Raw genomic sequence first — 15,223 nt, 5'->3', positions numbered from 1 at the left:
TGTTCATCATTACATCATCTCCATATATACTCACCTGACTTTCTGTTCCCTGCCAGATTCTATTGTTTGCTCAGTCTCCGTGTTGCTTGGTTGTTTCGTGTACTCTGGATTACGTGTTTCAGTTGGATGTGTATTGTCGTCGTCGTCTTCGTGTGGATGTTCCGTGTCAGCCTGGATTTCACCACTGCTCACCACTCCACCAACGTCGCACTCAAAGCACCAACTTCCACCGTAGTCATCGTCACCATTGCCTTCAACAACACCGGACTGGATTACTTCCGCATTAACTCTGAATACTCTCTCTTTGTTTACATTTAAATAAACATTGTTATATTTTTCACCTGCGTTTGCTTCCGTCTCTTACATGTTCCTTTTAAGACTCGCGGGTACAGTATGTTACCATAATACAAACACTAGCAGTTTTATACAATTTTTATTAGCAAAGTAGCTAAAAATTCTCAAAAAGTTAAACAAATTAATAAATTAGTTTATATTAAAAACTTATTTCCCTAAATTTATTCAAGCTGCAAGTGTAGCATGGAGACCATGGAACAAATTGTTCCCCTCAAATAGGGAACCAATCACAGAACGGGGAGGGGGCAGCAAGACGATGACGACGTCAACGTCTTTGCGACACACCGAAGCAGTTTGTTTATATCTACACTGCAAAAAATGACTGTCTAACTTAGTATTTTTGTCTTGTTTTCAATAGAAATGCTTAAGATGCTTTTTCTTGATGAGCAAAATGTCCCAAGTAAATAAGTCTAGTTTTAAGACAAATAATATACAATTTAAGTGAAATTGTCCTTAAAACAAGCAAAATTATCTGCCAATGGGGTGAGAAAAAAAATTGTGAAATAAGATTTCTTTTTTCTTAAACACTTAATTCAAGTAAAATTTTCTCACCCCATTGGCAGATATTTTTGCTTGTTTTAAGCACAAATTCACTTAAATTGGATATTTTTTGTCTAAAAACTAGTATTATTTTCTCAGGTCATTTTGCCCATCAAGAAAACACGTCCTGATTTAAAAAAAAATTGATATTTCTACTGAAAACAAGACAAAAACACCAAGCAAGAAAGCCATTCCCCGCAGCGTATGGATCCAACATGGCAAAAGACGCAAAGTTACCTTTCGATTATGCATCCTAAGACAGAGTTAATTTTTTAAAAAGAGCAAATTTTGGCGTTAAACATTTTCATATCCAAGAAGGATGTGGTCGATACCAACTTCTGAGGCCTGGATGAGCGCAAAGTGGCAAGACATAGCCACAGAGTGTTATAGGACCAACCTGCTAGGCATCGTCGTTGATGAAGTCCATTTAACTTATAAATGGTAAGTGAAATTTATTTATATCATATCGTCATCTGGTATAATAAAAACGATTGGGTATGAGCTAGGTACAGACGCATTTGATAGACATTCGTAGCGCCCAATAAACGGCTCTGGGCATTCACAAACCACGCCTCAAATACGAGAAAATGAGCATGTGGTTCCCAGACCACGTCTCATTCTCTATGGCCTCGTACACACTGCAAACTTTCGGGAGTGACACCCGCATTTAAATTTGGGAGTGAATCCCATAAATGTTTGTGTCATGGCTGTACGGAACAAGACTCACTCCCGAAAATGTGATGATTGACACAAAAAATAACCATAACAACGTTCTGCCATCTCGCGTGCTTATTACTCACAGCTTTGACCAAAATAATTTAACAGGCTTATGTTTTGCAATAAACCTCAGTCTCTGTGTTGTGCATTGTAGGCATTTTTGAGGCTGCTCCACAGCGCTTCCTTGCTAGGTACTCGTCTTTTTTGTACTTACATACCATTTTGGCACTTAACCGTTAAAGCTTTTGGCTGATGAAGCGATCAAGATTTTAGTTTTATTTAAAGTGTAAAGGTGCCAGTCCCAATATTTTGATCTTTAAGGTAAACCATCTGGATTTATTTCGGTTTATTATTGGATTTTTCTTGTTCGCTGTATTTTTCATGCAAGATCTGGCAACACTAGTCAGCAAACGCTCGTGCCTCTGTCATTTTCTGCACCGCGCATACAGAAGACCTTTTCCCCTTTAAATCATGTCCATGAATTAAACACTTTATTAACTACTAGTTGTTCAGTTTGGTTATGTACACACTGTGCAGAGTTTCTGTAAATGCGCTTGTCACTACCTGCATTTTGCAGGAGTTAATTTGGTTGTAGGATGCGGTTGTCAGTCCCGTAAATTTCTGAATTGTGTGTGTGCAGAACAGGATTAAGGATAACAGGGGGAACTAAAATCCAAATTAATATGCAGTGTTTACGGGACCTCTGAGACTGGTCTGGTGTTAGCCAGACTACAATTGCAAGACACTTTTATTTAAATTGACTTACAGTGCATTCAAAAGCTTTACTTTGTGCAGCTAATGCAATAGTTTACCAACGAAGCTACACTACACAAATTCTCCATTTCTATAAATGCGAAGTTTAGATGAATAATCACTTAAAGTCTCTGCGTCACATGCAGCGGTTTTGTTAAAATGTATGTAGATGAATATTGCTGTTGCATATATAAATGCTAATGAATTATCATTATCGTTCCCTATGCTCATTTATTTAAAACTTATTTTGCAATGGGTCTTTGGTTTAAATGATTCATCTGATTCAGAAGGACATCCAAAGTGTCCCCATATTATGTCTAAAAAGCAATTTACTGAACATGTTCAGGGAATAAAAAACATAATTAGCTCAGGATAAAAACTATTTTAGGCAATTACACAAATAAAAAGTCCTAGTAAACCATATATACTTCTGGGGACATTTTGATTGTTGGAAACAAGCTTATAAATCAAGCATGATGAGGTAGGTTGGGGTTTTGGATAAGGGAATAGAATATACAATTTGTACAGAATAAAATGCTTTACGCCTATGGAATGTCCCTATAAAACATGGAAACGTGTGTGTGTGTGTGTGTGTGTGTGTGTTTGTGTATAACACAGAGAGTGCAAGTGTTGAAATGTAGCTTACAGTAGCATGTTCCTCTCCGTGGGTTGCCATGGTAGCGGTTTTCAGAATCACATCTGCAGTACACAAACAAGAAAAAAACTTTAGTTCACAAATACATCGTATCTGGAAACTTGTTCCCAAACATCATGAACCTTTCTCCAATGTCTTCTTCAAGGTTGTGTGCTCATTAAAATAACACAATAACAATAATAATAGGACTAGTTTGTATCAAAGCATGTAGCATTCTTGACAATACTGCTAGTGTGTTGCTGTATTTCTCTAATAATTGTTCCATATGCTGGAGGTTGTAGTTATTTTGAGATGATTATAGTAGACAGGCCGTCAGGTGCTCTTGTCCTGTGAGGCCTGAGGTAGATGATGAGACCACACTTCAACTCAATTCAAACTGACAAACTTAAAGCTGCGCCAAAAGCATGTACCACCTGACTCTCTCTAAAGATTAAAAAGCCACGTGTGCGAGGAATCGAAAACTTAATATACAGTCTAGGTGCATGATCAAATTATGATTAACATAATTATGGTTAACAAAGAATCTTGCAAACAACAACATATTGTAGTGCATCACGATTTTAATCTTGTGCGCTATGAGAACACAATGTAACATCCAAAGTAATTGGATTCAGTGCCTTCATGCTATCCTGCTAAGTTGTTTTTATTGCAAGGATGTGAAGCAAAGTTTGCACGTTCCATGTGTTCATACGTCAAATCACTTAAGACAGACAAAATAAACTGGCTGGAGTCAGAAGCATCATTTCTGAAGTGGGAAGGCCTGGATCTGCCATCAGTGGCTATATGTTTACATGCACAAAATTTTGTCAATCCGCCTGAATTTAATACGATTGAAGGTTACGACAATACAGTTTACATGCACACTAAACATTGCAATCTGATTTAAATGTTCATCTACCCAACATCTGCACAAGCGCACAGCCAGGGTTGCCAGATTCGCGTATCAAAACCATCCAAAAAGACATTCAAAACTAGCCCTAAAGCATCCCAATGACTGTCCACAGCCTAAATATCAATAACTGATCAATGAAATAATTTCATCTTTAACCTGCAGAAGAAAAAAAATGGTGGAAACAGTTTAAACAGTAGCCCAGATCTAAACTCGAAAAAAGTAGAGGACTTGGCAACGCTACAATGCGGACAGCATATCTCGTCGAGTTCACGCTATATCTCTGGATAAAAGTTAAAACTGAGTTGGAAAAAGTTGTTCTTAAGAAGTTTTCAAATATACATAATGAAAACACACTTTTTAAAAGGCACAAAGCTATTTTATTGCATTAAGTAGCCTAATGTTTTAAAAGTACATGAAATTGAGCACAAATTTTTCTGTGCATGTGCACAATGTATATGCATCCGACTGAGAAAATACTATGATTCACGCATTTACATGCATACTTTTTTTCCTGCTGATCGGATCACAGATCGGAGTACACCACCACCTTCAATACTATCCAAATTTGCATCCAGTCGACCTTAATCGTATTTATTAAGGTGTTTACATGAAGGCATTTCAATATGATTGAGACATCAATACAATTACAAATGGATTATATGGTTGCATGTAAACGTACCTAAGCTGTGTCGCAATTCAAGGCATCCGACCTTATAAGCATGCGACCTTAAAGGTGAGCACTCGGTCTTTCAAGGTGGCCGCCTCAGAAGTTCGCAAAGAACTGAAATGAGACAGTCTAACTTTCGGAGGACCCATAATTGACGTCACCTGCTGCACAAGCCCACCCCGCCTGTCAGCAGGTCACAGCGGAGACGTTTTTAACTTATTAAAATAAATATGGAATCAGAAAAATATTAATTTATTTTAGAAAATATGGCACATTGATGTAGATTAAACTATTCAAAAGTATATTAAATTAATCAACCTTAGAAATATACGCAACATAAAAAGAATAACATTAACACAAAACATAACTTATAATATTAAAACAGTGACAAGAAAAATGTTTTTGATAAATACACACTTTTATTTAATAAAGGTTTTTAATTGTTTATTTTAGAATATCCAGCCTTACTAGCCTCAAGTCGCGCAATCAGTCTTAAAATACGTCCTCAGAAGGCCGCAGCCTTTGAATTGGGACACAGCCCTAGTGTAACATAAGTCAATAAGTAACAGTGTTTATCAAAAACGTTGGTGTGTTAGTTAGTGGAACTATTTTAATAAGCATCATCTCTATAAGGGATGGGTCACAATGATATACTATGTTGCACACTAAAACTTGGGCGATAAAAAGTTGCGCTTTTAAATCTATCCACTTTAAACTACTGCTGTCACAGCCATAAACATTCAGACGTCTTTGGCTAGTGTGCATGACTCATGCTGCTCTTTTGAGCGTCCTGACACGTGTTTTTAAGATGGTGCGTCAAGGTAAAAATAGTCCAACTTCAAAAAAACAGACACAGCATTCTGTTCCACTACGTTATACTACATCTGACTGTTTCTGGGCATCTTGCGTAAGAAATGAGATATGTGTCCAATCAGGCTCAGGTGAACCTGAAATCAGCCAAATTATACAAAGCTGTTTTAAGAATCATCAGTCATTCAGTCAAACTAGACAAGAGAGAGAGGGAGAGAAAAAGAAAGAAAGAGAAAGAAAAATAAAAAGAGAGAGAGATTGTGTGTGTGTTTATATGTGTGTGTGTGTGTGTGTGTGTGTGTGTGTGTGTGTGTGTGTGTGTGTGTGTGTGTGTGTGTGACAAACAGAATGGCATGTCTGGTACAGTTTGAAACACCCATTATCAGCATGTAAATACTAAGTGTTTATTTTTCGCTTCATGCTACTGAAGTCGTGTGTAGATTCAGAGCTCAATAAATAAACAGATGGATGAATTGACCAGCAGGGCAAACATGCCTGAATAAGCGCCAAATTGTCCTTTGAAGTGGAGAAGGGTTTGACAGGGCTAAGGGCCTCAGAAATAGCTGTTCTGCATCCCGGAGAAAGAAAAGAAACTAACTCAGTTTTGGATGATGAACAGTCCTGTACAGATTGACAGTCATTTGTTCTCTAAAAAAAAGCATTAAAATGATTGAACATTGAAAAAAAGAATGCTGATCCCTTCAGGGGTCCCATAACATGCTATTACGCCAGGAAAACATTTTTAATGCAGACTGTTCGCCATACACAGTGGGACTATAATACATGCTGTGCATCGTTAACAAAATATTTCATTATAGTCAAGACAGTTTTAACTCTCAACTTCTGCTTGTATTCAAAAGTAGTGCTTCTTGGCATTGCACCACACAATGCACTGCTTTCAAATGATAAACGTCTCCTGAATCCTAAACGTGTAAGGGAGTGTCGTCCTGTTAAGAGGATGAGATGCTCGTGTCGTGTGGAGTGGCAGCAGTCAGTCAGGAATCACAGATTAAAGCAACTGCACCCTATTCAACACAATATGAGATGACTGAAAGAGCAAAAGAGAGAGAAAATAAAAACAGCAGGTGTCAGTCAATTGGACTGTCCTCCGGTCATCGGTCTAGTGCCGAGTTTGAAAGGAAAGATATAAGACAAACAGCTGAGGGGGCAGAGGGGACCGAACAGTGAGCTAACCGTCTTCTCTCTTTCCTTCCAGCCAAACAGAGTTGTTACAGGATCTCACTCTGCCTAAATAAACAGTGTGTGTGTGTGTGTGTGTGTGTGTGTGTGGTGTCTGCTGGCAGGAGACTGAATTAGCAGATAAATCCACAGAGCTGTCTTGGTGTTAAATGTGTCACTCTGTGTTCCAGATCTGTCTGTCAAAACCACACACATTTGTTGCTCGCAGGGTTTAAGCGCTCTCACTTGGGTACTCCTCACGAGGGCCTGTCTAATGAAATTGTGACTGTTGCTTTCGTCAATGGAAATTATGACTAAATATCATCGTCAATGAACCTTGATTACGTGGCGAATGTTGGTCACCAAAGAGTTATGATATTTTTCCTGACCGAAAATAGTCCCCTTTAGCTACTTTCAATAGCAGGGGACTATTTTCGGTCAGTGTGTAATATCACTACGCCTGCTGCAGCCATGTTACAACAGCAAAGTCCTTGATTATTACGCCAGAATGAGAGTATAGTTCCTAGTCATATCTGCTTAGAAAATTACAACTTTTAATTTACCGTCAGTCTAAGTACACGATGTAACTACAGAAGAGTCAAGTTTTAAATAGGAAAAATATCAAAACTCTTTGGTTATATTTGTAGCGCGATGCCAATGGTCCAATCAGATTCAATGGACTATGCCAAGCCACGCCAAAAGTACCAGCGCCAGACCCGGAGAAACCGTAAGAATCAAATGTTTAACTCTGGAAAATGAGCATATTTTCAAAAAAGTAGAGTGTCCAAAATGTGAAAGGGTAGCACACTAGTGACAGCTTTTGAACACTACATTTCTCACTACGCACCCTTATTTAAAAAAAATAACACAACTGTTTAATATCTTTGCCACTTGCACAACTGCAAAAATAACTGTGGACTGTGGCCCTGTGTGTTGTTGCTCGGCCAAACAGGTAGTCCAATCCCAAACACAACACAAGTCACAACACTGGTGGAGGTAACATTGCTGTGTAAGGTTACAATGTTGAATGAATGAAAATTATGCCTGTCGTAAACAAGCACTTTGCTGTTCCTAAGCTATAAAAAGACAAAAATGGTATTTTAATAATAATATTATCTGCTCCTCTCTTTGTAAATGAAGCAGCAGCTGTCTGCTTGATGTACTTTCCCTCAGAGACATGTGTTGTAAATTACTCTTACAAAAGTCAAGAAAAACAAGTCACTTAGGAGATCTGAGAAAAAAAATTTGGCATCTCCATTTCATCACATGCTAGCAATAGCCAAACTTCCGCAAAACTATCATCACATTATATAAATTATTTCATTTTAATAAAATAAATACATGCATATATTAAAGTAAGCCAGTCAGATCATTAAAGGTGCCAAAGAATTATTGATACAATATGTTATATTAGGTACGTTTACATGCAACCAAATAATCTGCTTGTAATCGTATTGATGGCTCAATCGTATTGAAAAGCCTTCATGTAAACACTTTAATCAATACAATTGAGGACGATTGGATGCAAATTTGGATCGTACTGAAGAGGGTGAGGTACTCTGATCTGTGATCCGATCCGCAGGAAAAAAGTATGCATGTAAACGCGTAAATCCTAGTATTTTCTCAATCGAATGAAAAAATACCTTGTGCACATGTCCTCAAGTTCACGTTTCATATTAACCTCGTATATAACACGATTCTCCTCACAGAAACACGCAACAAAAAGAAATAGCATCACGCATTATTAATGGGGTCACGCACTGTACACGCCATGTACATTCTGACTCGTTTATGTGTAGGCTACTTTTAAAACATTAGGCTACTTACAGCAATAAAATAGCGCTGTGCATTTTGAAAAATTTGTTTTCACTCCCTATATCTGAAAACATCTTAAGAACAACTTTCTCCAACTCCGCTTTGACTTTAATCCAGAGATAAAATGTGAACTCGACGAGATATGCTGTCCGCAGCATAGCGTTGCCAAGTCCTCTGCTTTTTTTCGAGTTTAGATTTGGGCTACTGTTTAAACTGTTTCCACCAGTTGTTTTTCTGCTGGTTAAAGAGAAAAGAATGTCGTTAATTAGTTATTGGTATTTGGGCTGCGAGTAGTCATTGGGATGCTTTTGGGCTAGTTTTGAATGTCCATTTGGGATGGTTCTGATACGCGAATCTGGCAACCAGAAACTTTACATTTCCATTTACAACCCTACTGTAGGATTTGTCCCCCCCCCCAAAAAAAAGCTCTCTTATTATCTTATTTGAAAGGGTCATGAATAATAATGTTCAGCTCTACTCTGATTGGCTGTTTCTCAGAGTGGCTCATTTCAGTAGCTCTTTATGTTTAAGCGACTAAGATACAGATTTTGAGGAATAATCAATTACTGTGAGATTGTAATGGACGTTTCTGAGTGGTAAGTTTGTCCTTTTTCAGTATGGACCTGCAAAACATAACTGTACTGTCAATAGTAGAACTTCAGCCTAATGCTAACATATAACATTAACTAGCATATGATACAAATAATGAAAAGTACATTATTAGACTTCTGAGGCTAACCAAATATTACCTGCTCTATTCTAAAACCAATTTTCGGCATCAGAAGAGTGCGAGTGTACTGTACACGCACTGACGGATTTTTGGAACCCCTGCATACATTCAGAGCTCGACATTAAGGCTTGTCCGCTTGTCCGGGACAAGTGGATTTTTTGTAGGACAAGTATAAGGGAAAATTTGTTGTCCGACTGGACAAGTTAAATTTCAAACAATGTTACTTAACGTTATGTGCCGTTAACGACAGAGCAGAACGCGCAGCGCAAACACCGAGCGGAATATTGAACAGAGAGCGCAGCGCGTCGACACACACGTTTACACCTGTTTATTGTTACTAAACAAGCTGCGCGTGCATGAAACCTGATCGCCAAACACGAAGGGGCGGGACGGCATGGAGTGGAGAGTGATGTTTCTTCAGGCTCTGGCGTGGATTTTTCCAACCGGGTCATGACGAGTTGCACGCGGTAAGTAAGACTTCTGTCTTATGTTGGAAATAGTCGCATGCATATTATATAAATGACACGAACATGTAGTGAATCGTAAGTTTAAACAGTGTTGTATACTCGTACTCGCTCCTCCCGCGGTATAACTCCTCCTTCTTCATTTTTTCGTACGTTATCGGAAAGATTCGGTAAAGCTAATCTTTCTTTTATAAATCTGATTAAACTAAAGACTCTTCAGAGATATAAAGGATGTCATACTACTCTATAGGTACTCCAGATTAACATCAGAAATGCAGAAACATCGTGTGTTACGTGAGCTTTAATGTTTTGCTTTAGTGTTTTAATGTCAGACAATCATCCTTCTTCAAAAAGAGTAACAAGAAGCAGCCAAATGAATCTTAGTAAAATACATTTCAGTGGCCTACAAAATTCACGTGATTTTCACATTTATAAGGAGATATAAATTCTGGTTTCAAAGTACATTTCAAAAGTTTTATTTGATTAAATAATTTAAAAAAAACATGGAGGTTGAATTATGACTATAAATTGTATGTTAATCTCAATTCATTTTAATTAAAATTAAAGTATTGTAGCAATTGTATGTTATACATCATTTTATACCACGGGTCTGTTGAATGCTGCATTCTGATTGGGTGAGAAATGTTCTATGGGTGTTGATTATTTTTCTGTAAACCGCACACCTAACTTTTCAAATGTCTTAAAAATAGGCACCAGAGCAATGTTTGTGGTAACCGTGGTATAAGAGGAATAATTGACTCCGGTCCTTTGACGCTTCGCGTCGTGCCGCATTACCACCTTGGTGTGCATTATTTTCTTATAATTCAATGGCCCGTCGTCCATTATTCCTTACGTGATTAACACACCTATAATACTTATATTAATAAGTATTTTAAGGTTGGATGGTAAAGATTTTATATGCCACCCCAGAGTAACTGCTGGCCCCTGCCTGGCCACCCCTATGAAAAATCCCTTGCTCCGCCACTGATTAGCAAAACACAAAATATTATTAATCTTTACCCGAACAAGTGACTTTTGTGCATGGACAAGTGAAACATAAATTTACTTGTCCGAAGGACAAGTTCCTCAAAAAATGTATGTCAAGCCCTGACATTGTAAGCGTAGATTGTGCATGCGCATACAAGAGAATGTACAGTAGTATGTAACCCAGGAGATCCATTGCACTTTGACGCAATGTCCATGCTTCAAACGTCTGTGTACATGTATGAGTCAAATAAACTATACTTTGCAAGGCTGTGTGTTTAACTGGGTGTGTAAATTCCAGTAGTAAAACTGACTGTTTAAGATTACTCCAGGCTTAGCTCATTTTTGGTAACTTCACATGTATAAGGCAATCCTAGAATGCAATGCACTGTAATGAACAAAATGTGAATTATAAATATATCAATCTACATAAAATGTAAATACATGTGATTGTGTGTGCTACATTTCAACAACAAATTTGACTAAATTTAACATCTACCCTTCCTTCAATTTCCTTTCTCTCATGGATTCCCCACATCCTCAAATCCCTCCAGATAAGCAGCATCCAGCCAAGATCTGTGTCTTTACGGACCGGTATCTAAAGCAGAATGTCTTCCTCTTTCGCATGCCCCGCTGTGCTCATTAAAGGAAACAGACTACAACAGGCCATAAACCACCTGCTCGCTCTCTCTCTCTCCTCCTAGTATTCCTCATCTATCCTTTTCTCTTTTATCTCCTCACACACAAACACTCACAATCTCCCTCTGACTCTCTCCCATCCTGATGCTTTTAAAAACACATAGATACAGAGCAACACAGGTGAAAGACACTGAAAGAGACTGTGCTGTTAAACAATAGTTCTGAGGCACTCACAAGAAATATATGTTAAAAAGCCTTTATTTTAAACTTGGCTTTCCATTAAAAACATGCCAACATGTTTCGGCCTATATTGCCTTCTTCAGGGCAAACTCAAAAAAATGACTTTGTTGTGTCTTCACTTTGTTTCTCATTTACTCTATTTTTGACACCAGTTGAACTCGTTGCCCTGCTTAGTTAATTGATTTCAAAATACCACTGAATAAATTCATTTCTAAACAAAGACTTCCTATAAAAAATCCCACAGGAAATGAAACCGCTTTAATATGTCAATGTTTTTTAAACAGCAGATCTCAACTACCCCAGTAATACGAATTACATGCAACTCTGGAAGATTTTGGAAGAATTTTATAAAGAATCTAAATCTAAGCTATGCTACTACACTCATTTTATTGGTGTAAACTCTTATGCACAGAATCAATCAAAATTGTCTCATCTGTATCTATTTCTGTTCCCCCTAAACAAATATTATGAATTCACAAGGAATGTAATAATTCTTAAGGTTAAACCTCATTGGCAAATCTCCATGATCATCAACACTACATCCATGTGCACTTGTTGAACCATAAGGATTAACAGGAAGATGTTATTCCCTCTGCTGTTATAACTATCACATTTCTTTGAAATCTTTCCACAAGATGTTTAAACATGGCTGCTGGTATTTATCATTCACATATAAAAGCAACAGTGTCTGACAATGAAGCCTGGCTTGCAGATGGTGTCCCAAATCATCCCAGAAGTGTTTAATTTGTTTCAGGTTTGCACTTTTATCCACACCAACGTCAGAAAATCAATTCTTCATGGGCCTTACTTTGTGCACAGGGTACTTGCATGTTAAAACAGGAAAGCCAGGCCTCACCCTACTACAAAGGAGATTGCATGCTTTATTAGATACGCCTGTTAGTAAAAGGTGTAGCTTGTATGTCCATATACTTTTTTCATTTAGAGTATGTAAGTATATAGTATATCTTGTAAGTATATAGTCCACATTCATTTAACACTATCAATATTACATAAACGCAATTATGCAAAATATGAATAATTAAGCCTATTATTTATGTTTCAGTGTGTTGTATTTGTATTGTATAGTTGCATTAATCTTCATAATCTTAATTTCACTGAACACACACACTAGCACAAAGAAAAATTGGGCCATGGATAAACGTACAGATACTGAAGACCCAAAAGATCCAAACCTACTGTAGCTAGACTTAATTAGGAGCAAACAGATTTTCACATTTACAGTATTCACTAACATACACAGAAATTACAGCAGAGTAGTCAATTAGATCCATCACTAGACCATAGACATCCATCTGTTCCTTCAAATGCTTAAGGTTTTCATCACTATTACACCAACAACATGCATGTATGTTATTAAAAAGATAATGGAGCCATATGGGAATGTAATCACATGATCACTACGAATTCTTAGAGTTATCCTTTAGTTTTTCCTTTAATTATACATTTTGCCATCTTTCAGGTGAATCACGGTCTTTAATAACTTCAGTGGTTTCCATGGTGATCTGAAAGCATGTGAGAGTCCTACCATGCTAAAAAAAACAATAGAAACAGAAATACAAATTCAAATGGTTTCCATTAAAATATCATATGAAACCATTAGCACCAAAAAAACCATTACAAAATTCCTTTATGTAGTATGTTTTGTGCATCATTCCACTAGGATTTAATGGTCCCACCAACAGGACCCAACACATACCAGCAGAGACCAACAGAGACCATCATAGTTTCCTTTACAACCAATAAAATTCCCATTTAAACCATTAAATCAGAATTTTTTTAATGGTTTCTATTTCTTTAGCACGGCAGCCATTTTACACACAAACTATTTAACTTTGTTAGTGACTACACATCAACAAGTCGTAATGTAAGGGCGGTTGGTGACTGCTCTTCCAAGGGGCGCAAATTCAAAATATGTGTTCGGAGTGTCATGTGAACCATGTGCATCACGTGTTTTGTCAAAATAAGTGCCTGCTGCACACACGTCAAAACTGTTTATTATAAAAGAGACGCTCACGTTCACAAAATACATGCAAGACACCCCCTTAACAGTAAACTCTGATTACGCATGAGATTATGTGAGTATCTGGCAAACGCGAGCGTCTCTTTTATCATAAACCATTTAGACGCGCCTGCAGCAGGCACTAATTTTGACAAGACACATGATGCACACAGGATCACTCGACGTGCAGAACACATATTTTGATATTGCGAACCATACACATGAAGGGCTACATACATGTTGTGACGAACTTCACATAGTGCGCCCTCGGAAAAAGAAGTCACCGGCCGGCACTGGTAAGGACCAACTGTTAAATAAATTATTAACGTTCCAGTACAACTAAGATCAGCATGACTTTTGGTGCTGTTATGGCTGGTGAATCAGTGAATAATACGCAAAACGACAAACAAATATTTCAAATCCTTTTGTGCAATTCCAGCATACTTAATTTTATTTAGATGTGTCTCATCTAACTTTGGGACGGTTGACTGACATTTCAGAAAATGATTGATGCATAAAAAGAGAAAGACTTATGAAATCTATTGCTTAAGTCCTAAGGGAATTTGTTACTGCACCATACATCATCAGTGATCTAATGGGGAGTGCAGACTGTTATAAATACATTCACACACCACTTTGTCTTTACGGGCTTTAGTATATATAAACACAGGGCAGATCATCAGCCCCAAAAGTGCTATTTAAACTACTTTAAACTCCCTTTGCCACCGAGAACAGGGGCCCGCTGACACAGCACAGCAGAGGTTGCTATTAAAATAAATCCCATGGGAATAAAAGGAAATTTAGTAACAGAGAAGGTTGAATTTGTGAATTAAAGGTGGCTGTTTTTGAGAGATTGATAATATGATGAAACGTCTGTTATGAATGGGTTGATGTCCATCACTTTTTGACTGACAGGCAGATGGGAGAATGCTGATGATGGGTGATGCAGTCATACTCACAGCTGGCACTGGTCTCCTTTCATCCCTTTAGTAGTACAGTAGCATTTCCCTGAGCTGGAGTCGCAGACGTTTGCATGGTTGTTACATCTACAAGCTGGAAAAGAGACAAAACACAGAATTTAAAGAGTTAATTCATCCAAAAATGATGAAAAAGTTCCATCAGCCACTTTTACTATAAAACACCAAAAGAGAAATCCTGGCTGTTTCCTTTCACAGTAAAAGTTATTGAAGCCAGGCTGACAAGCTACACAAACTATTATAAAAGGAGATCATTATGACATAATGCAAGATATAAATGCCTTCATTCACTTCATTATATGGAAAAGAAAGATCACAACATCACGGGAAAGAATGTCAAATGGGCTTGGAACATAAGGGTGAGTAAAGAACACAACTTTTATTATCCCTTTAAAGTGAACTATGATATTCTGTAAAATAAACAGTGTAAGTTTGCATACAAGTAGACAATTATCATGATTTTTTAAGGGCCAGTGTACCTTTTAATTACAGATGCAATTCTCATTAAAAGTTATCAGATAGTAATATCAAAATTAAATCGCATAGTCACACTCTAGACATAGAGTTTATATCAGAGAGCATGCATCTAAACCTGAGAGTGCATTAGTCAATAGCAAGAGTTCATTAAGCAGATTAACATCACTGAGGTGTGCTTCCTAAACAGGCAACAAAAGACTATTCTGTTATTTACAACCCTATGACCAAATGATACAGGGACAGTAAAATGAAAGAAAACATTTTTTTTAAATCTCAAAAGATTTTTTTGTGATGTTTGCTAAGACAAGCA

The 15,223-nt window shown here is 37.4% G+C and overlaps 2 protein-coding genes across 3 annotated transcripts in view; one reads left to right on the top strand and one right to left on the bottom strand.

Moving 5' to 3' along the window:
* LOC129416763 (hyaluronan-binding protein 2) overlaps positions 1-15,223 on the top strand; it is a 304,383-nt gene that overhangs the window by 145,689 nt on the left and 143,471 nt on the right. The gene's annotated exons all lie outside the window — the stretch shown is intronic.
* LOC141349179 (attractin-like protein 1) overlaps positions 1-15,223 on the bottom strand; it is a 226,123-nt gene that overhangs the window by 81,985 nt on the left and 128,915 nt on the right. For both annotated transcript variants that reach the window (XM_073873146.1, XM_073873147.1), the window contains 2 exons: positions 14,419-14,512; positions 3,011-3,063 (listed from right to left, as the gene is read on the bottom strand). In XM_073873146.1, the coding sequence (XP_073729247.1) occupies positions 3,011-3,063; positions 14,419-14,512 (147 nt within the window). The remainder of the gene's footprint in view (positions 1-3,010; positions 3,064-14,418; positions 14,513-15,223) is intronic.

The sequence above is a fragment of the Misgurnus anguillicaudatus genome, chromosome 11, assembly GCF_027580225.2.
Source record: "Misgurnus anguillicaudatus chromosome 11, ASM2758022v2, whole genome shotgun sequence".
In the NCBI taxonomy this organism is placed as follows: domain Eukaryota; kingdom Metazoa; phylum Chordata; class Actinopteri; order Cypriniformes; family Cobitidae; genus Misgurnus; species Misgurnus anguillicaudatus.
This window is presented reverse-complemented; position numbering and strand designations above follow the sequence as displayed.